Here is a 23,457-nt window from a genome sequence, read left to right on the forward strand (position 1 = left end):
CACACACACACACACACTGTTTTGCCTCGGTGTGGTGGCATCAGGTCGGTCTCACACATCCCACACTGTCTCCAGTGCTGTCCTGTGTAGGTCCATGGGTCAGTGCAGGATGTAACATCTTGCAGTGGAGCTGGCCCTATGGTCCTCTGTGTTCATTGGCTGTTCTGAGTGGGGCTATTGTCCTCTGAGCTTGGTGGGCCCTGGTGTGCTCCACTCCCTTCCTCCCCCTTCATTTGCTTCAGCTTCCTTCTGGATGTGGTAGGTCAGTTCCTTTCCCTCACCAGAAGGTCTATTTTCATTTTCTGTGGCACTCCCTTCCATGGTGGGGGTCAGGCTGATTCTGGTTGGGGCAGGCATATAGTCCAGTCTTTTTGTGGATTTCTCTGCACATTACGTTGCCCTCCTGGTTTGGCATGTCATGGGGAGGTCTGTATGCACATTACAGTTCTGTGGGAACACAACCAATATTCTCCCCCTGGGTGGATTAGTGCCCTGTTATCCCCGTGTCATCATTTCAGTTTCTCCCCATCCCAACTCTCCCTCCTCCTTCCCCCTTTCCGCTTCTTTATTTTGGACTCACATGTACCTCCCAGGGTGTGGTCTGCCCTCCCCCCAACAACCTATGCATCCACCCATTTATTGCAAGATAAGTATCTATTCTTTTATTCCTGCTGTGCTGATTGTACTTACCTCAGGGGACTCATGTTATACCTGTCCTTTTGAGATTTGCTTACCTCGCTTAACATGATTCCTTCCAACTCTTCTCATGAAACGACATGTTTCATGTGATTGTCCGTGCTTTTGAGTTCTGTATAGTACTCCATTGTGTGCATGTGCCAGAGTTTACTAATCCACTCGTCTATCGATGGAAACTTAGGCTGTTTCCAAGTCTTTGTGATTGTGAATTGTGCCACAATAAACATTGGAGCGCAGATGACTGATCATGTTTTATTTGTTACCTCCTCTGGGTATATATTCAGTAGATGGATGACTGGGTCATAAGGTAGATCAATTTCCATTTTCTTTAAGTATCTCCAGATTGCTTTCCACAGTGGCTGTACAAATCTACACAACCACCAGCAGTGGAGGAGGGTTCCTACTTCACCACAGCCCCTCCAACACTTATTGCTCTCTGATTTACTGATTTGGGCTAACCTCAGGGGTGTTAGGTGGTATCTCATGGTTGTTTTAATTTGCATTATTCTTATGGTTAATGACCAGGAACACTTTCTCATATGCTTGTTGGCCATATGGGTCTCCTCCCTAGTGAAAAGTTCTTTTCAGTTCTTTTGCCCACTTCTTTAGGGGGTTAACTGTTTTCCTCTTTTTGAAGGTCATGAGGGTGTTATAGATTTTAGTAAGGAGCCCTTTGTCCAATGTGTCATTACTAAAAATCCTCTCCCAGTCTGTGGGTTGTTTTGTCACCCTCTAGGTGAAGTCTTTCAAGGTGCACAGGTGTTTTATTCTTATTAAATCCCATTTGTCAATTTCAAGTTCACCTGTGTGTGTACCCTTCCCTAATGCAGTGAGCCTGTGAATTCCCTGGGCCAGTGCTCTTAGGTTTGCCCCAATTCCCTCCTTGATGGTACTGATGGTTTGGGGTTTAACTTCTAGGTCTGTGATCCACCTTGAATTTATTCTTTTGCATGGGGTGAGGTAAACGTCTTGTTTCATTTTTCTACATGTGGATATCCATTGTTTCCAGCACCACTTGTTAAAAATGGCATTCACTTCCCACTTGACAGTTTTGGGACCCTTGTCAAAGATCAGTTGTCTATATGCTGATGGTTTTATTCCTGGGATTTCTATTCTTTTCTACTGGTCTGAGTGTCTGCTGTTGTGCCAGTACCATGCTGTTTTGACCACTGTTGCTGTGTAATAGGCATTAAAATCGGGTAAGGCGAGTCCTCCAACTTTGTCCTTCTTCTTGAGGAGTTCAATGCTAATTCTGGTTTTCTTCCCTCTGCATATGAAATTGGTGATCAGTTTTTTGAGTTCTTTGAAGAAGGTTGATGGTATTTGAATTGGTAGAGCATTGAACTTGTAAAGTGCTTTAGGTAAGATTGCCATCATTACTATGTTGAGCCTTCCAATCCATGAGCAGGGGGATGTTCTTCCATTTGTGGAGGTCACTTTTGGTTTCTTGTAGTAGGGTCTTATAGTTTTCCTTGTATAGGTCTTTAGTATTTTTTGTTAAATATATTCCTAGGTATTTCAGTTTGTTCTTAGCTACTGTGAAGGGTACTTCCTTCTTAATCCTCTCTTCCATGGTCCTGTCCGATGTGTATAGAAAACCTACCGACTTCTGATTATTGATCTTGTGTCCTGCCACTCTTCCATCTTCCTCCATTGTTGTAAGTACTCCTGTTATGGAGCTTTTGGGGTTTTCAATGTACAGGATCATGTCATCTGCAAATAGCGATAATTACACCTCCTCCTCTCCCATTTGGATCCCTTTGATGTCATTCTGCTGTCTTATGTTGTTATCCAGAACCTCCAAAACAATATTGAATAGAAGTGGGGACAGGGGGCATCCTTGTCTGCACCTCTTTTCAGTGGGATTGTTTTTGTCTTTTCTCCATTAACTATGATGTTGGCCATTGGCCTTTCATAGATAGTTTGTATCAGCTTGAGGAATTTGCCGTGCACTCCTATCTTCATGAGTGTCTTATTTAGTAATGGGTGTTGGATTTTGTCAAATGCTTTTTCTGCATCTATGTATATTATCATATGGTTTTTATCCTTTTTCTTCTCAATGTGGTATATAATGTTGATGGATTTTCAGATGTTAAACCATCCCTGCATTCCTGCGATGAATCCTACCTGGTCGTGGTAGATGATATGTTTTATATACTTTTGTATTCTATTGGCCAATATTTTGTTAAGGATTTTTTGCATCTGTTCTTTAGAGATATTGGTCCGTAATTCTCTATAATGTGGAGTGTTTACCCTGTTTGGGTATCAAAGTTATGCTGGCTTTGTAGAATGAGTTTGGGAGTTTGCCATCCTTTTCTATGCTATGGAATACTTTGTGGAGGATCGGTGTCAACTCTTCCCTGAATGCTTGGTAGAATTCTGCTGCAAAGCCATCTTACCCCGGGGCTTTTTTTTTTTTAATAGCTTCTTGATGACCCTCTCTATTTCTTCTTTCGCTATGGGTGTGTTGAGGTCCTTGACCTCTGTCTGAAATAATCTAGGGAAAGACTGTTTTTCCAAGTATTTATCCATGTCTTCCGTGTTTCTGAATTCATTTGTGATTATCCTTTTAATCTCATTGGGGTCTGTTGTAATTGCCCCTGTTTCATTCCTCATCCTGGCTATTGATGTTTGCTCCTTTCTATCCTTGGTCAGATTTGCCAGCGGTCCATCTATTTTGTTGATCCTTTCATAGAACCAGCTGTTAGCTGCATTTATCTTTTGCATTATTCTATTGTCTTCCCACTGGATTAACTCTGCCCTGATTTTTATTACTTCTTTTCTCTTGCTATTGGAGAGGCAGTTCTTCTAACTCTCTTCTAGCTGTTGGAGGTTTTGTATTAACGTATCTGTCATAAACCTCTCTTCTTTTTTCATATATGCATTTAATGATAGCAAGCTACCTCTGATAACTGCCTTTGCAGTATCCCATAAGTTTTGATACGTTTTATTCTCCTTCTCGTTAGTTTCTAGAAACTTCCTAATATCCTCTCTAATCTGGTCCTGTACCCATTCATGTTGCAGGAGATCATTGTTCATCCTCCAATTGGTTGCCCTTGCTTTTCTGGACGTCCTCTTATTAATCTCCGGCTTTATTGCATGGTGATCTGAGAAAGACGTTTGCATAATATGCATGTGTTTGAATTTACTCAGGCTTGATTTGTGTCCCAGTATGTGGTCTATTCTTAAAAATGATCCAGGTGGGCTTGAGAAGAATGTGAATTTTTTTTGCGTTTGGATGGAAAGCTCTATAAGTCTATCAGGCCCCGTTGCGTAATTACATTGTTTAGCTCTGTGGCCTCGTTGCTGAGCTTCTTTCCCAATGACCTGTCTTTCTCTGATAGAGGAGTGTTAAAGTCACCTACTATGATTGTTGAATCCATTATTTCTTTTTCCTCGAAGTTGCGTATTTTTACTATTATATGTCTTGGCATGTTCTTCTTGCGGTCTAGTCTAGCTGGTGTCCTTTCTGCTTCCTGTATGAGTGTCTGGTTCTCAATCATTAGGGTGGGAAACTTTTCTTCCAGAAATTCCTTTGCTATCTTGGCTGTCGACTTGTGTGGTGTGTTGTGCTCCGGTAAAACAATTATTTGAATATTATTCCTCTTCATAGAATCTGTCATTGATCTCGGATTATCTTCTGCTTCTTTAATTTTCCTATCTGACTGTCTTTCCCGCTTGCTTAGGTCTATTTGAGTGTCCTCGAGATCACTGATATGGTTCTCTGCCTCCTCAAGCCTAATCGTAAATTCTGTGACCTTGTGTGTGGCTTCTGCTACCTCCTCTGTTAGCTCCTATAGTTCCCTTTGGTGTGTGGACTTCATCCCCTCTATTGTGGACTTCATCTCCCCTATCATTGCATCCTTATTCTGTGTTGCTTCCCTCAGCTCCTGTATTACTGAGACCAGACTTCTGAAGATTTCCTTCTGTGGCAGATCTGTATCTGATTCTTCTATGAGAGACATTAGCTCTGTTACTGTGTTTTGTCTCTCTGTTTTTTTTGTTGGGAGTGATGTGGTCTGTTGATTTGTCCTTAATTCTTTTGTAGGCCCCATGTTTCTGGGAGACCAGGAGGCCCTTATCTGTGTTACTGTTAATGATGCTTTCAGGGGGCTGCCTATGACCTGCTAAAGAGATGGGTCAGACTTTTGTGTAGGCAGTTCCCCATTGTCTTAGTGGCTAGCAGTGGTGAGAAGTTTCAGTGACTGCAGTGGGAGCTGGAGCCTCAGTCAGTGCCCCAAGGCTACTTTTACCTGGTCTGTCAGGCACCCTTAGCAGCCCTTTTTTTGTTTGTTTAATTAAAAAATATTTAAAAATTTTAAAAATTAGGAGGAAAAAGAAAAAAATGAGGAGAGAGAAAAAAGGAAAATCTGTAAAAGAGGAGAAAAGAGAAGTAATAATAATAGTGGAAAAGGAAACAGACAAAAAGAGAGAGAAAAGGAAAACCTATAAAAGAGAAGCAAAAATGAAGTGATAATAATGAAAATGGAGGAAGAAAGAAGAAAGTAAATAAGCGAGAAAAGAAAACACAGAAAGGAAAAGAAATAAAGAAAAACCAGCATGAAAAAATATATATACATTCCCCCCCCTCCTTTTCCCTCCAATTTATAGAGATGCAAAATAGAAGGAGGAAGTGGGTGAGGCCTTGCTGCCACGGAGAGTGGTGTTGATCTAGGGCTCCGGAGCCAGGATATGTGAGGGTAAAATGCTCTTCAGATGGAGCATGCACTTCCCAGGTCCCTACAGGACTGTAGAGTTAAGCCACTAGGCAGAGGCTACACCAGCATGAGAAGCACCTCAGCAGTGAGCCTCCTGCACCAGCTAGAAAAGGCTGGGGCCAAAAGGGGTGCTGAGGGAGACACCAGCCTCAGTGCCTGCCTCCTATGCCAGCTGGAAAGGGTTGGGGCAGGCTGGCTTAGAAGCTGGCGCTCAGGACCCCACAGGGCACCGCAGTGATGAGAGCCGCTGGAGTGGGCAGAGAGAGCTGCAGCATGTACTGCAAAGCCATGTTGCTTGGCTCCTTAGCAGGCAGAAAGCTTTTCCTTTGAGCCGCTGGCCCTGTGAATGGCGCAGGCTCCACAGTGATGTGGGCTGAGCCGGTACCGGACAGCAGCGGTTCCGGTGGGACACAGAGGGCAATGGTGCCTGCCCTCCTCACTGGGAGGAACACGCTGGGGTGGGCAGGCTCAGTGCTCCGGGCTGCAGGCACAGGGCTCCACAGTCATGCGGCCCAGCCTGAAGTGGCTCCGGCGGAAACACAGCGCAGTGGGTAGAAGTGGGATAGGCTCCAGCAGTGGGCTCTTGCCTGCGGGAAGTACACAGCGCAGCTTCCCAGGCAGAGAGCAGAGCCGGAGCTAAGCTGATGGGGGTGAGCAGGTGGGCAAATGCAGTGCTAGTGGAGAGGTCTCAGGCAGCAATGGGGGTGGATTGTCCCCCGTGGAGTTCACCCAGGCAGCCACCGATAGATTGCAGGTCAGTTACAGGTTGCCCTGGGTGAATGGAGGGAGGGACCTGAGCTCAAGGGCAGATTGCTGCCACGTGGGGAAAGGGGAACTGCGGGAAAGGGAAACTTCTCTTCTAGTGGGGTCCCACAAGTGGGAAGCTGCTATAAGGGGTCCCGCCACAGCTGCGTGTCGGCAGAGCAGCCAAGTGACCCCGGACGTGGGGGCCCTGTCGGGGGGTGGTGGAGGGGGGCTATAGTTGATCACGGCTGCATTGGCTGTGGCCTGATGACCCGAGATATCCCAAGAATGGGATCCTGGATCACCCAGGCCCCGGCTCAGGACAGATGTGTGGGGTGGGGTGCTGTCCCAAGGGGATCTTTCACTCACCAGACTCCTTCCACTTATCTACCTGGACACCAAACCCGCCCTGTTCAAAAGAGCCCTCAGAGTGCGGCTCACCTGGTCTGCCATCTTCCCTTCTCCTCAAAACGGTTTAAGCAGAAAAGAAAATATCAGTTTAAATACTAGAAAGCAAAAGAGTGTTAATACTTTCAGGTGCCGCTGGTTCTAGGATGCAGGCACAACCTCATTCTTCCCCAGTGCACTAGCTGGTAGTTCTGAACTGCTGACCGTGGTGAGCAAGCCAATATGTAACCCAGTTGGAATTAATTCCATGCCAGTGAGTTTTAGTTTTTACAGTCAAAGAAAAGGGAAAGAGAACTATCTTGCAAATAAAAGTGAAAGATGACTGACTCAAATGGCAACCACAGGGTCCCTGGACCTTATTGAGACTGGAATAGTTGGGATCCAAAATCTCAGTTATGAAGTGATATCCTTTTATGATTATCCTTTGCCATTCTCTCAGCAGAAAACAGAAGCGCCCTCTTAAGCTTTTCTCTGTCACTGAAGTGTAGATGCCTCTGTGGCTCCTTAGTGTTTGGTTTCTGCTTCCGCATTATGGCTCACAATGTTTCCATGATATTCATATTTCTCAAGAAGGAATACACTATGGGTTCAATTATTCTTATTGGCTTTCTGCCATGTTGCCTCGTCTTCATGACAGGTGAGGCATGTCTGTTTTCTAGTCATTTAAGGTGACCACAGGCTACAAAAGAGGCCACCTGTGGGAAAGGAACCATCTAGGGCCACTTTTCCAAGACAGGAGAGAAGTACACGAGCTCAGAAAGGGAAGCTCATTCTCTCCAATTCTGGAACAATAAAAATATTATGAGAAAGAGCATCAGGAGTTCACCGATTCAAGTGCTGTGTCCAGACACATTTATTTCTAAGATGGATGGCTACTTTCTTTTTGATGACGATCACATCAGTGCTCACATCCTGATGAAATGTAAAGTTCTCCTCCCACTCCTCTTTCTTCCTGTGTTTCCTCCCCAATTCCCGTCCTTCCAAAATGAAAATTAATGATGATAAGTTTAGTGTATTTAAAGAGACATTTGCCAATGTTGTTTTAAAAAATTAGTATCCATATCTCAACAGCATACAATGTTGCAGAAAACAGTGATTATGAACTCTTTCTTAACATGTTTCTAGGAACAGGGATTTTGGAACTTTTAATAGTGACTTACAAAAAGACTTAATTACCTTTTACTGTCTCGACATTGTTTTTATGTTTCATAGCTATCGGTTGTTCTTTAATATCAATGCAGTCCTTCCTGCCTTGTGTGTGTGCATGTGTGTATGAAAGGACTTCAAAGATGATCATGGAAAATTTTCATTATCTTTTAACTCCACTTTTCCATTAACATTTTCAGGCCCCTCCTCCCACCATGTATATGTGCATGTGGGATGGGGCCGGGGGTGGGGAATGTTTAAATGTGGTAGAATGAAGAGTAATATTTTAATTTATTTATATTTGTAATTATAATTCTGTCCTTGAGTTAGGTAAGTCCCTTATTACATTACTTTATCAATATCCCTTTCCCAGTAACTTCAACTTTTACCCTTTGGTCAGGGATCTGTTTTTTGTCTTGTTAATCTTGTTGATGACCTTATTTCCTGGCTTAACTCCAGTTTATCCACATGTTTCCAGAGAAGTTAAAACCAAAACAGAACATTTCACTCTAATGAGGACTCATCTGATACCAAACATAGTTAGAATAATCTTTCTCACTTTTATGTCTCTGGATATAAAAGTAGTTGTGTTTTTTGTATTTATTTTCCTTTCACATGAGAGCTAGCCCACTCATAGTCAAGTCTGCTGTGCTCCTGTTTCTGTTATTTGCAATACACATGGCTTACACTCATGGTAACCCCTTATGGAACAAAATAAACTTTGCCCTGTCCTATGCCATCTTCATAAGCTTTGTTATATTTGAGTCCATTGTTGTATCCATCGTGTCAGTCCATCTCATTGAGTCAGTTCCCCATTTCTGTTGGTGGTTTTCCTCTTGCTCTGGTGCTAGAAGCTATGCCATTGGCATTTCATATACCAGCAGGGCCATTCACAGTAGAAAGATGAAAGCAGACCTTCTAGTTTAGATATATTGGGAAGAAAAGCCTGGCAATATACTTCCAAATATTAGCCAATGACAACCTTATGGATCACAACAGAATACTGCCTATGATCCTACTAGCACATTTACATCTAATGAAATTGGTCTGAGCCAACTGAAAGCCTGTATGTATACTACAGTTGTCCATCATTGATCTCAATTTCTGATTCACTTATTTTACTCAATATTTCTCAAACATGCCAGCCACCAATGAATTCTGTACCTGTCTTCTGAAGATTTAACATTTATACTAATCATGTAATATGTAAACATAAATCAGTAGTTTTATCAATGGAAAGATCACAGGTATTTTAAAGTGTGGGAATTGGAACTTAGCCTCCTGTTTTCCTCTGAGGAGTTGACTTGTTGGATTCTGAGCCATAAGTATTAGCACACCTGTGAAAATAAAGACAGCATTGGTATGAATCTTGTATCTAATCCTGTTATTTGGTACATAATAACAGTCATACATACTGAAGTGAGTTGATACCTGTACTATTGATGTGTTTGTGGACATTATGATTACTATACAATTATTTACTTGATTTTCACATTTGTAGGAACATTTGGATCCACCTATTGCACATTCATTAGTTTCTAAGATTTCATTTCTATCAAACTCTTCTGATATCTAAATTTATTGAAATTCACACCTCTAGATTTCACTTTTGTAGGAATTTGATATAAGTTTCTACTTTCCTTTAGGGAATACCCTGTGGAATAAAACAATTATGCGGCATTGTAAGCCTTACTCTAAATCATTGGCTAATTACTTTTTAGGAACACCTCAGGAGAAGGGTGTCTGCTTTAATTTTATTTCAATTTTGCATTTTAGAAATATGTTCCCAAGGTTCAGTTGAATTTTACAGAACAGTGATGTCCAGTAGAAATATAATCTGAACCACAAATACAAGCCACGTGTCTAATTTTAAATTTTCTAGTAAGCACATTAAAATGTAAAAATTTGTTGTTTTTAATGTCCTTAAAACCATCCTATCTAACATAACCAGTATAAAATAATAACAATGAGACATTTTACATTATTTCCCTCATATCAAGTTTCAAAATCTGCTGCACATACCAAATATCTTAATTTAGCTTATCCACATTTCAAATGATCAATATGTGGTTTGTGGCTACCATATTAAACAGTCCAGGACAATCGAAGTGTAACAATCTCCCATTAACAACAGATCTTGCTGTCTTTCTGTTACAGAGGAACCTAAGGCATGTGATCCTCAGACATCTTGGCCTGATATGGGAGTTTATTCATTGACCACTATGTTTTCAGCACTATGATGGGCATCGGTCATAATGAGGTCTTGCCATAGCAATCTTTCCTCTATTATGTTTTGTTTTTTTAACAAAGTCACTGTTTCTAAAAATATTGTGACAAAAATATACACAACAGAACATTCGCCAATTTCAAAACTTCTAATTGTATAATTGGAGAATGTTCTGTTGTGTATATTTTTGCTACAATTAGAAAATATTAATTGAATGAATAACAATGATGACAAGGAAGAAGAAAATGTTCTAAAATTAAAAATGATGACAATTGTAAAACTCTTCTCGATATGGTTGAATTATGGATGTAAGACATGTGGGTAAAGTACTAATAAAACTGTTAAAAAGAAAAGAAGAGTACTGTGAGCATCACAAAGGACATAGTCTCTGTTTTATTTTGTCTCTCCTAAACCACTTACTTTGAAATGCATGGTCATCTGTCCGGCACTGCAATTACACAATGATTCAAATGGGATCTCTTATTTTTCCTACTATGTCTCCATTAGCCTTAATGTTTTGCTGAAGCATTTCAGATACATATTGATTTCCCTTTTTTATTTATTTTTTTCCTCCTTGTATTTGATCTTCACTCATTTCTTGTTTTTTTGCTAAAGTCTTCCTTAGGCGACTCCGTGGTTTTCCCTTGGCATCAGTGCGCACTCCCAACTGAGTCTCACTGTCGCTCTACATGAGACCGCTCCCTTGAAAATGGCTTCAGAGAGGATGGCAGCTTCAGAGTGTCAGGAAACTCACCCAGAATCAGAAGAAACAAAGTTACAAAGCAGACACTAGTAATAAGAAAAGAGCAATGGTCAATTATGGGGCAAATATGCCTGTCAAAATGAAACTCAAGTGGAGGAAATTGTTACTGAGGGAGGCTGCCACCCCATATCCACAGCCATAGTGCATGGTTCTCAAGGGGAACTCAAAAGGCCAAGCAATCCTCACTTAACTGAGGAAATGACAATCAGCCATGGTACTAAAGTAGGAATGATTTTTATAAATGAAGGTTAATACCAAGATGTTCCAGCTTCAGATTTCTGCCTGGCTATGATTCCATCTTTAGAAATCCATCTCTACAGTGCCAAATTCAGAAGATGATTGTACCCAACTCATTATTGCCCTATTTGCTGAATCTCTTAAAATAGAATTAGATCATCATTTAGAATATAGACCCAGCACATGGAAATAGACGGCCACATAAGGCTAAGACCTGAGTTGTGAGACACAGTTGTGAAATGCCATTGGAAATCAAATTTCCACTCTTAAAATCCCAAAAGAATGTTTGAAGCACAGCTTTTGACAGTGCATGTAAGTCAGCTTTGTTTCCATATTATTTTAGAAAGTAGAACTACGTGGTTCTTGTTAATTCTTTCAGGCTGGTCCCACCAAAAGAAAGCTGCTATTTTTTCTTCCATTCCACCCCTCTATTCTACTGCCCTTTATTCCTGTCTTGTGCACCCCAGTGTGTACACACACACACACACACACGCACACACACACACCCCTTTTTGTTGTTATTTGCCATAAAGTTGAATCTAATTCATGGAAAACCAATTTACAACAGAAATAAGGCATTGCCTTGTCCTACACCAACCTCACCATTATTGGTGTACTCAATTCCATTGTTACAGACACTGTCTTCCAATCTAGGAGGGTAAGCAAAATATTGGACAATATTCTATTGTGATCTGTTGGATTGTCATTGGTTCATTTTCAGAAATAGGCCAAGCAAGCTTTCTTCCTAGCCGTAGACTGGAAACTCCCTGAAATCAGTCTGCCATGGTTGACTATGTTGCTGTTTGGCCAGCATCAAAGCAAAATGCAAGCCACTATAATAAGCTTACAGATAGAGTATGTATGTACATGATGCAGCATTTTTGAGTGATCATGCATTAACCCAAACCCAATCAAGCCCACTGCCAATGAGTTGATTACAACCGATAGGTTTTCCAGACCTGGTAAATCTCTAGGGAACACACAGCTCCATGTTTCTCCCATAGAAGGTTCCAAACAGAGACCTATGGTTAACAATCCAATTGTTACCCAACAGCGCCAGTAGGGTGCTGATTCCCCACTGCCATCAGGTCAATTCTGACTCATAGTGACTATATACAGGGTTTCTGAGACTGTAAATTATCGATGGGAGCAGATTTATCTTTCTTCTGAGTAATGGCTTGGGGGTTAGAACCAACCATTTTTAGGTTAACAGTCCAACATTTACCCAACAATGTCAGTGCTACATTGCTGACATTTAGAAGAAAGATTTCTTCTAGAATGTGCTCCTTCCTTGTGATACTGACTTACAGGGTCAACTTACGGTTAACACATAAGCTGAAGTAGTAAGCTCTCCTGGCTTTCAGCAAGGAGCCCTGGTGGCACTGTGCAATCAGCATCAAGCTGCCAACCCACCAGCCCCTCTGAGGCAGAACCTGAGACTGGCTGCTTCTGTGAAGGTTGACAGGCTTGGGAACCCTAAAGAGCAGTTTTACTGTCCAGTAAGGTCTCAGTGAATCAGAATCGACTCGTTGGCAGAAGAGAGTGACTTCAAGCAGTTCTTCCAGTTATAGGGTTGGCTCTCAGAGAACACACTGCTAAACTCACTCCATGCACAGCCTCACTGCTGGTCTGCCCTTTGTTAAGCTTTTGGGATCCTTGTCTGAGCAAAGTGCATGCTGGGCCAGCTGCAGTTTCAAATTCACATCACCAAAATTACCCTCTCACTCAGGGATCTCTACTTACAAAGTGTCCTGCAATCCTCCCAATGACCCTGTGATGTGAATGTTAATGTTATTCTCATTGTACAGAAGAAAAACTGAGAGTGCAGAGAAGTCCAGAAATGAGTCAGAATTTGAACCCCGATCTTTGACTCTGAGCTAGACCTCTTTCTGCTTGATTGTCCCCAGTGTAAAACTTTGTGATTTGAGGGAAAAGAGAAAGCAGCAGCGTGGGACCAGCTCTCCGGGAAAAAGCCCATGGGCAGTCCTTCCTGCCAACTTAGTGTGCCTCTGCCGGGTGTTCCTTTCCTGCCTTGACTGCTTACTTGAGTGGACTCCACGGCAGCTAACAACAACAGCAAAGTCGGCGTGTCACCAGCTCTCTTCCCCTCTGGAGGCTGCAGTGGAGGACCTATTACTTGCCCACCCCAGCTTCTAGACAAAATAGAAATTCATTTCTTTGTCTTTTCCCCAATACTTGGCTCATGATCCCTTCTTCCATCATACAAGACAGTACCATAATATCTTCTCTTTGGTTTGACCTCTGCTCCTGTCCTTGTATTTACTGTTTCTAACTCTGACAACCCTACTACCTTCCTGTCATTAAAGACCATGTATCCACCTGAATAATCCAAGATGATCTCCCTATCTCAAGATCCTTAAGCTAATCACACCTGCAAAGTCCTTTTCACCACATCAGGTAACATGTTCACACGTTGTGAAAATTAGGCTATGAATATCTGTGGGGATCATTATCTTGCCTATGCACCAGCTGACCATGCCTGCTAACATCATGTGGAAAGAAGAGCATGTGCAAAGCTGGGGACACCTGGCCCCATATCACTTGGGCAGCTGCACATATTGTGTAGGGTGGGAGTGCAGGTTTAAAGAGAACCAAGGCAAGAGATCACACAGGGATGCAAGGACGGCAGATCATGTTGAACATTGCTTTTGTTTGTGTGTGTGTGTGTGTGTGTGTGTGCTTGAATGATAATTATGGACATCTTTGATTTATATCTCTATTTGTTCATATACTCCTGAGGTCAGGCTCTGTGATAGTTTCTTCTTTGTTCCATCACAGCTCAGGCTCAGTGAGTGTCATGGGACATGTGTTTAGCATATATACATGGCATCCATAATTGCCAGCTTTGCCCTGCTGGCGGTGACCAGAGAATTAAAGGGTCCAAAGACCAGCCAGTATGATCCTGGGAATCTTTGTCTTCTTCAAGCTTGCTGGACAGAGATGTTTTCTGAGTTAGCAGTGGGTGTGGTCACAAGCTGGAAGCGTTTTTTTAAATGTCAAAAGGATCATGGTTACAGCTGGAGTGTGAGCACCTGTGGGTCCTTTACACTCTTCTTTCCACTGAATATTTCCAAAATATAAAGTTTTATGGATGTTATATGAACCAAGATGAGATACTTCAGCATTACAGAAAGCATAACAGGCATTAGAATTGGGGGAAAGTTCATGGCAATGATTAAGTTCAGAACCAAAACTCAATGCCCACTGAGTCTGTTACAATTCATGGAGACCTCGTGTTGACAAACAGAACTATACTCGTAGGGTTTTCAATGGCTGATTTTTCATTATATTGCCAGACATCTCTTTTGAGGTCCTTCTGGGTATTTTCAAACCTCTAGTCTCTCCGTTAAAAGCTGAGTGTGTTAGCCTCAACCAGCAGTCAGGCACTCTTTAGTTCTTCTCTTCTCAGGGTCACAGAAGCTGAGGCTCACTTGATTTGTGAGGCCATTGGGTTCATGATTTTTATGAGTCTTCAATTTTCATCACTTGTCTTTGCTCCAGACAGCGAGAGACTAATGGCTGCCCCTTAGAGGGTTGCTAGTCCCCCTACTCACTCCCCACCAAAGTAGGATGCAGAACAATGTCTTTGTGGATTGTGTTATACCAATTGACCTTGGTGTCACCAATGGTCCTAAGTCCCGAGTTTTAGGGATGCAAATGATTCCATCTTGATGACACCTTCCTTTGGAAGACTTCTATTTAAAATGTGTGCTTTTCTCATTTCTCTGACCCTCCTCCCCAGACCTTGAAGGATGCCAGTGACAATGCACGCAAGGACTTCCACCGGGAAGCCGAGCTTCTGACCAACCTCCAGCATGAGCACATCGTCAAGTTCTATGGTGTCTGTGTGGAGGGTGACCCACTCATCATGGTCTTCGAGTACATGAAGCATGGGGACCTCAATAAGTTCCTCAGGTACAGGGGCAGGTGGGAGGTGGCTCAAAGAGGGAACAGGACTTCCTAGCTCACAGAGCCTGAGGGTGAGCATGGGGTATTCCTGGAAGGATAAAGGAGATCCTAGACCCTTCTCTCTTGCAACCTCTGCATCAACATTGTGTGAAAAAAAATGAACGTCATCACATCACTCATGCTTCTTTACCAAACTAATATTTTATTTGTTTACCAAACAAATATGAGCCTAATCATTCAGCTTGATTTAACATGTCTTATTGATCATTTTTTATTGTGATTTAGAAGGAAATGACATACAGAACTCCCTTGAGGCTATCACAGTTTTATTAGGGTTGGGGGTGGAGGGTACAGCCATTTAAAAGGGGAGGGGGAAACTTAAGGACACAAAATGATAAGGTAAACAGTTTTTGTATTAAGTGACATGTGGCATGTGTATATGAGAAGGGCCATAGAGCCATAGGAGTTTGCCAAGTAGATGAGAGAAGGTTGGATGTTATTCAAAACAAAGGAAAGAACCAAAGGTGAGTTTCCCAGAGGTCACAGTGAAAGACTTGGTCACAGGAGAATAGAGAGATTAGCATTTTCAGATTGTGGAATGGACCAGTGAGGTGGGGGCAGGGGGAGGGGGAGGGGGAACTAGAAAAGCATGCTGTAGTCCAGTCCATAAGGTGGGTTAGTTCTATCTTTGGATTTCATTTTGTGGGCCAAGCAGACTTCACGGAGCATTTCAAGCAGACAAGCAACTTGCCAGGCATACACTTTGAAATAGGGGTTCCAGAAGCATGGAGAAAGGGTCACCGGGAGAGGAGGTTTAAGCAAAAGGATCACATGTAACCTTTGTGAAGTCCAGGTATTCGTCTAGAAAGGACCAGGAAGAGGAAAGGTAGAGATGACGAGATAGACACAAAGTCTGTGAAAATAGAGATTGAAGGACTTGGGTGAAAGGGCCACTTGATGATGACTTCCAGTCTTGAATGTGGCCATTTTTTACCGATGGTGAAGTTACTTGTTAATGGGAAGTAGAAAGGGAGCAGCATATTTATGTAGGGGAAAAAATAAGCTCTGCTTTTAGCAGGAAGAGTTTGTGACGCCATAGAGAAAACTTGATGGAAATGCTCAGTGGAGAAGTGAGAGGATGAATATGGATCTCAGAATGAGGTCATTTTACAGAATTGAGAGAGTTACTGGTTTGGGAGTGTTTTCTTAGGAGTAGAATGGGAAGAAAAGAGAAGAAAGGAGAGGACTCTGAGGACTATCAGCATCTCGGGAAGCAGAGGATGAAATGCAGGAAAGAGAAGAGCATCCCCAGAGGCAGAAGAATTCAGCGACGAAGGGCATGAGTTTAAAGAAAGAGAGTTACCACCTTTCAAAAAGTAACTCTCTCCTAGGGCTGAAAGGGCCAGCATAGATCCAGGGTAGTGATGAGAAAGACAGTCAAATACAAGTTGTGCAGGGAATGAATGAGAGGTGGATATGTAGAAGCAAGAAATATAAACTATTTCAAGAATTTTAGCACAATAAGAATATATTGAAAGCCACAATGGGTGCAAGAGAAAGTTTCCATCATAGATTGGAGAAGTCAACTGCATACAGGAACAACTATAGAGAGATTAAAGGGGTTCTATCTTAATTTCAAAGGTCTTGAAAGAAAGATCAAGATGACAGATGAGGAGTCTAAGTTTTGTAGGAATAGGAAACTCTGGTCCAGAAATAGGAAGGAAAAAATGGATAAAAGTAGGATACTGAAGTAGGCAACCCATGAGGTGAGACGCATAGAGTAGAGGGGGCTTGGACTAGAAGTGTGGTTAAATTGAGAAGTACAAGTATGGCTAAAGTTTGGAACAGTTTCTTTCTTTATTTTTCTGCTTTTCTTTTTAAAAATCATTTTATTGGGGCTTCATACGGCTCTTATCACAATACATCTATACATAGTGTAAAGCACATTTGTACACTTGTGGCCATCATTATTTTCAAAACATTTTCTTTCTACTTGAGCCCTTGATATCAGCTCATTATTTCCCCTCCCTTCCCCAACCTCCCTCCCTCATGAACCTTTGATAATTTATAATTTTTTTCATGTCTTTCACTAACTGATGTCTCCCTTCAGCCAGCTTTCTGTTGACTGTCCCCCAGGGAGGGGGGTATATGTAGATCATTGTGATTGGTTCCTCCTTTCACACCCCCACCTTCCCCTTCCCTCTTCTGGTATTAGTCCTGAGGGGTTTCTCTTAAAGTTGAGAAATGTAGGAAGACACTTGGTATTCTTATGCTGGTAGGTACCACTGAGTCAGTTCCAACTCACAGTGACCCTATGTACAAAATATTGAAACACTGCCTGATCCTTCATCATCCTCACATTTCTAGTTATGTTTGAGCCCAGTTTTGCAACTATAGTGTTGTCCGTCTGTCTCATGGAAGGCCCTCCTCTTTTTTTCCTACTGTACCTAGCATGATAACCGTATCCAAGGAATGGTCCTACATGATAACATAGCCAAAGTACATGAGACTAAGTCTCCAGTCCTTGTTCTGGGAAAGCTCTAGAAGAAGAGATATGAAAGGGAGCAAAATATTAATAGATGAGGATCTTAAAGATCAGGATAAGGCACTTTATTTGAGGGTCAAAATAATAACCTCTAGCTCAGTACACCAGAGGAGCTCTGTAGAGAGGAGAGTCTAAAAATCAAATCTTTAATAGGAAAGTGGTAAATATTTGGCAAGAACTCTGAGGACTAGGATTAATCAAAGAGAAGAGCATTAATTCAGGGTTAATGGGAGATTGTCTTCTTGAAAATAACTTAAGATCATCAGAAGAGGATCTGCTTCACTGGGTGATATGTGTAACAAGCAGGATCATTAGAAGAACTCCAACTCTCAGCCAAGATAAGGAAGAGAAAATATTGGATGTACAAGAGAGTCTTTAGGTTACTGCATGGGGTTCCTGTCCCTTGGACTTATACCCTGTTTCCCCGAAAATAAGACAGTGTCTTATATTAATTTTTGCTCTCAAAGATGCACTAGGTTGGGGGATGTCTTACTTTTCCATGAAGAAGAATATGGTACACATTTATTGTTGAACAACAAAAAAGGAAATTGATTACCTGTATACGGTACGGTAGTAGTTGTCATCACAAACCAGCATAACCAGACAAACTGTGAATCCTACAGTATCAAGAATTTCTTGTTACTACCCTGTTTCCCTCTCCCCCCACCCCTGTGCCAGTGGACACCTTCACCAGACATCCCCTCACCCCTTTATCAGACATTTCCCCTCTACCTCAGTCACCCCGGTGTGTCCACACAATGTGCCTGACTCCTGACCCACTTGACTCATTGTCTAATTGGAGTCAGCCAGGTCAGGGCAGAGTGGGCAGCAGGTGGCAGCTTGTCCTGGTAGTGGCATGGGCTCTCTGATTAAAAGAGACCTCGCACTTCCTGTCTGCTCTGGCTGTGCTGCAGCCACAAGTGAGCTGCGCAGAGGCGCCTGCCGCTATGGTCCAGAGTCCAGAGTTATGGTAGCTTCAGGGGGCCCTTATTACCTGGGAGGTCTTATGTTCGGGGGAGGCCTTATTATCAGGGAGGTCTTATTTTCGGGGGTGCCTTATATTTCAGTGAGAGGCAAAACTGTAAATAGGTCTTATTTTCGGGAGATGTCTTACTTTCGGGCTGGTTGAGTCTCAGCTCAATAGTGTCTTCTCAGGAAGTCTCTCCTTTAGATGTGTTATAGGGGTTAGGGAGCACCACAAGGTAGAGCAAATGGGAAAAAATATAGAGTGAGCACAGCATGGAGGAAAATGAAACAGTAAAATACTCTCAGAATATAAGCTCTTGTATTAAGTAATATTGAGGAAACAACCTGGTATACTGGAACAAACAGGAATTGTGGCTTCCAGTTACAGCTGAAGGTGATCCTGGGTCTGCATTTACTACATGAATGACCTTAGAAAAATAAATCTCTTAGCTGTTTTGATATCATGTTAAGCTGGCAGGGTGTTCATGAGGACTGAATAAAAATAAGCTCCCAGTGTAGAAGCAAATGGGAAATAGTCAGTGATTAGAAGCGTGAGTTCAGCTAATGATTATTTTGATGGGTGTATCAGCTATCTCAGTGAGAGAAACCTCAAGGATTGCTAATAAACTGGAGGAACTTGGTGGTTATCTTTGGGAACTCAGAATGAGAATTGTCAGTGTTTTATGTTGTTCCAGGGAGAGCTATTCCTTGGAAAAGGACACCAAATAATGTTTCAGGGGCTGTTTTGCTTTTTGTTGTGGCTGTTCACTAAGCAGGGACACAATGAAAGTGTCCTTTCAAGGTAATAAATCAATGGTGAAAAAAGTCCCATCCCTGCGGAGCACCAAGACGCCTGGCTCTTCAATCCTAAACTGCATCCACTACTTGGGTCCCTACAGAAAGGCCTCTGATTTACTTCCTCCTGGACACCGGTTTTCTAAATCCTCCCTTAGTCTTTACAATACAGCTAGACCTCATCTTTGAAAGATAAGCATGTTGTCTCCAATGTGTTGGGAAGTGGTCAAACTTGGGGGGAGCAGGAAAGATGCTAGAGGCTGACCAGGCTGGATTTACATCCCGTCTCCATTTCCTTCCAGCAGTGTCATCTGAGTAAATCTGAGCGAGACTGGCCTCAATGGTCTCAGTTTCTCTATTGGTGTAAAGGGTACAATAATATTGATCTCCAGGTCTGGTGTGAGGACTGGTTCATTGGCAGATGCTCCATGAATGTCATCCTCGCCTCTCTTCCTCTGCCACATTTATCTTTATATCATGGTAGGAATCTCTGGGGAAGTTATTCTTTCTGTGTGACGGCTACCCCCAGACCTCTTGGTTCCTCCTCAGTTTCTAGGGAGTCAGAGGGGAGTTTACCACAGAAGTGAGCCTTCATAGCCTCACTCATCTGCTAGAAGATTCTGAAACTGTGAGTTTAAATAATCAGTCAATCACCAAGAAAACAGAGGAAGTGGTGCTGTTTTTAGAAATGTTATCCCATGGTTTATATTATCCTGATCATTATTACTGTCTCTGGCCACATGGATACACATGCCCTTTAGTTCTCCTTTTCCAGGACTGGTCTGCATCCTCTGCTTTTCCAGAGATCGTAGCCATGAGAGAATGTCAGGTAAGAGAGCCCTTGGTGAGATCAGGAATACAGAGCTAATTCATTACATTCAATATGTTCCCCCTTATACATTGTCCTCTGTCAGCAAAGCTTTCCTTGCCCATAGGTGATAGGGGAAGGATGTTGTCACATTGTCCTGTCCCATGTAATGTGTTTCTAATTTTTGTTCTTTGCTGGAGCCTCTATACCTGGCATATTCTTAAGGTAGAGTAGTTGTTGGGGAGGGGGTTTGAAGTAGGCTGTGGAAAATCAACAACTGATTTTACTTTTCAAGGAGAAGAGTCTGAGTTGCTTGAGGTCTAGCTGCTCAGAGGAGAAATATCACCCCCCCCACCTCCCTTATTCTTATGCCCTTAGCTTCTTCCCTAATTAGAAATGATATTTTCCCCAAACTGTAGCCCAGTAAATCCAAAGTAGTCACTGGGATGGAATTAACAGCTCAGTAAACTCAGGTGTGTGTGTGTGAATATTTTTACCTTTGAGCACAGGCAACTTTGCCCAGCTCATCTTCCTGCCCCCCACCCCCACCCCGGCCCCAGCCCGGAAGGAGCAGGCATTCTATTCTCCCTTGGTATGAAGTGACTGGAAACCTCCTCTGCTCAGTTTCAGAATCTACTAACTCTGGGAACAGGAGGCAAGAAACAGGTTTTCAGGTGCGAGATAGCATCCTGTGAATACATTCTGTCCTCTTCTTGGAAGGAGACCTGGCACTTAGGCTGCAATAAAAGGATCTCCAAGTTTCACACACTGCCCTCTAAAAGACAGATGTCCTTAAAGAAAAAGTCATCCACAAACCCTGCACTGAGCACTGAATATGGATGGACTCCAGGTGGGATGAGCTGGAGGGATGAGGAATGAAATAAAGGCACGGACTACAAGCAGACCATTGTCTATCCTCTTCGGCTGTCTTCAGAATTCTCCTCATGAAGGGAAGTTAAAAAAGGCTTTTAAAAGCAAAAACAGCTTAGTATTTATTGATGCTTTCTAAACACTTAAAATATTTACTTTATAAAAATATCAAGTGTTATTATGATCATTTCCATTTTACCACTAGTAAGTGACAGACCTGGGATTCAGACCCAGAGCCCCTGGCCACAAAGGCCATAATCTTAGCCACTGCACAGTACCTCCTCCTGAGGTGATAGTTTAAAAAAAATCAGAAAGAAAGCTGCATGCTATTGACTCCTGGAGCAAGAAGAGTAAGGTTGAGTGCTGGCTGTAATCCAGGCTGGGAGAGAACAGAAATAGGAAGGTTAATAAGCAGCCTCCCTGTCAGAAGCCCCCTGAATGGGTTACACACTCCCTAGACCATGTTACATAGCGGTGCTTTCTTTCCTCTTGAAAAATATTTGCCTCGAAGAGGTGAGCCATATTTTGTATATCCAAGAACTTCAGGATAACCCGGAGGAAAGAAAGCGGAGGGTGACTGTATTAACGTCATTCCTGCGGCCCCTAGTTGTCTGTTCCCATAAAGATGTAAAGCCTTAGAAACCTTTTAAAGGGGAACCGTGAGTCAGAATTGACTTGATAGCAGTAAGTTTGATGTTGTTTCTGCTGTTCGAATACCCAAAAGTAATAGGGAGTAGGGTGGGGTATCAGAAATAACTAAAATGCAGGCACTTATCCCAATCCACATCCACTATCACAGAGGGAATAAGGCATTCGGGAGGCTCCACCTTCCTGTCATTGCAGAGCATGAACTGGAGGGCAGGGTTTGATTCAGAAGAAGAATATTGCACTGATTTTTAACTTTTCTTCTTCACTGGAGCCCCGATACCTGGCATATTCTTAGAGTAATTGTCGGGGAGGTAGTTTGAAATAAGGCTGTGGAAAATAACACCTGAGTTTTCTGTTTGAACTAGATGTTTAAGGCTTTAATGCTGGTCCTGGTCCTCGAGGTCTGTATTGCAGGGTAGATCATCTTCCCGGTGTTGCACCATAGATCGTCTTCCCGGTGTTGAGGTCACAGTAAGGTTTTGCTTCATAGAAGGAAGGAGTGGAGCATTCTCAATCCTGACTAATGGCATCTCTATGGAGGGTTTTCAAGCCTGAGAATCTTCATAGGAGATGATAGCCTTGTCTTTCTCCCATAGAGTGGCTAGTGGGTTTGAACCACCAACCTTAGGGTTAGCAGTCCAGCACTTACCTAACAGCACCATCAGGGATCCTTAAATGGTTAGACTGGATTGATTTTTTTTAATAAAGAAAGTATTTATGCAAAGTATTTCTACAAGCTGAGTTACAGACCAGTTGTAAAGACATGCACAGAAGTTACATGTTTGCCTCTCACCTCTCCATGTTATTTTAAAAGAAAACTTTACCTTAAACCCTTCTCTCTGTCTTTGCTACAAAAGCCCATGAAACACCCTATAGGACAGGTTTCATTATTCCTTATACCAGTGCCCTTAGGAAAGTCCAGCTATTAACCCCATTTTACAGACTAAGGAACTAGGCCTAGAGAGGTTATACAATCCATCCAGCATCACACAGCTGGTGTGTAGCCCAGGATTCCAATTAAAATCGAATACTCCAGATTCTCAGCTACAGTGATTCAAGACTTGAGCTGAAGAAAGCCTCAAAAGACTTTCCCAATAATTGGTCTCAACATTCAAGGAGGCAGAGGGTGTCCACGGAACAGAGGTGACAGATGTTAGGATTTGCATTATGCAAAACCAGGAAGCTCTTCCCTACAAAGTGGTCAAATGAAGATATTTAGAGATAGAAGGAAGCTAAAAGCTCACCAAGTATACTATCCCATTGCATTTTGAGCTAATGGAGATGTTGCAGTCCTGGGGGAATGAGAGACTGGCCCAGGTCATGGCTGGGTACTGGTGGGACTAGAAGACACGTCAGTTTAAGATGCCTTAGCTCATCACACAGCTGGTAAAGGCCCAGTTATATGAGACAAGAGAAAAAATAAAGACTAGCAGAGCTCCTCACCCCCTAAAAATAAGGTAAAAAATTAAAATTTCCCCAATTACAGAATCAAAGTGATGAGATTCAAAACTAATGGTCATATGTAATGGCCAGTCTGTGTACCAAGCTGGAGGCCAGAAAGGGAGGGAAGACAGAAAGCAGTGGAATTTTCCCTGGGAATGCATATGGAAATCGATAATATTGGGGGCTCTGTTGAATTAGACTAGAGAGAGAGACAGGACAGTTTGGAAGTGCTCATTCACCACCAGGAATACAAGAATGAAAGGTCTGCTAGGAGCTACCATGGAATCAGGAAACGAGAAGCGTTCTTGGCTGGAATCCGAGGGTAGAAGGGAAATGAGATATGACTGTAGCCTGAGATGTTCTAACCAAGGAAGAAAGCTGGGGGGAGGGGCAACACCTGCCATGTGCTCTAGGATGATTTTAAATCTCACATTTTCAAATATTCATAGAGTTCTAGTACCCTGAAGGTAGGCTCACCCACTTTAACATTCATTTAAAATCCTTTATATTTAT

The 23,457-nt window shown here is 42.5% G+C and overlaps 1 protein-coding gene across 2 annotated transcripts in view; it reads left to right on the plus strand.

Moving 5' to 3' along the window:
• Window positions 1-23,457, plus strand: part of NTRK2 (neurotrophic receptor tyrosine kinase 2) — a 514,715-nt gene that overhangs the window by 365,472 nt on the left and 125,786 nt on the right. For both annotated transcript variants that reach the window (XM_004715969.2, XM_004715970.3), the window contains one exon: window positions 14,703-14,875. In XM_004715969.2, coding sequence (XP_004716026.1) covers window positions 14,703-14,875 — 173 coding nt within the window. The remainder of the gene's footprint in view (window positions 1-14,702; window positions 14,876-23,457) is intronic.

The sequence above is a fragment of the Echinops telfairi genome, unplaced genomic scaffold (genome assembly GCF_000313985.2).
Source record: "Echinops telfairi isolate 266 unplaced genomic scaffold, ASM31398v2 ScPeMD7_7429;HRSCAF=8467, whole genome shotgun sequence".
In the NCBI taxonomy this organism is placed as follows: domain Eukaryota; kingdom Metazoa; phylum Chordata; class Mammalia; order Afrosoricida; family Tenrecidae; genus Echinops; species Echinops telfairi.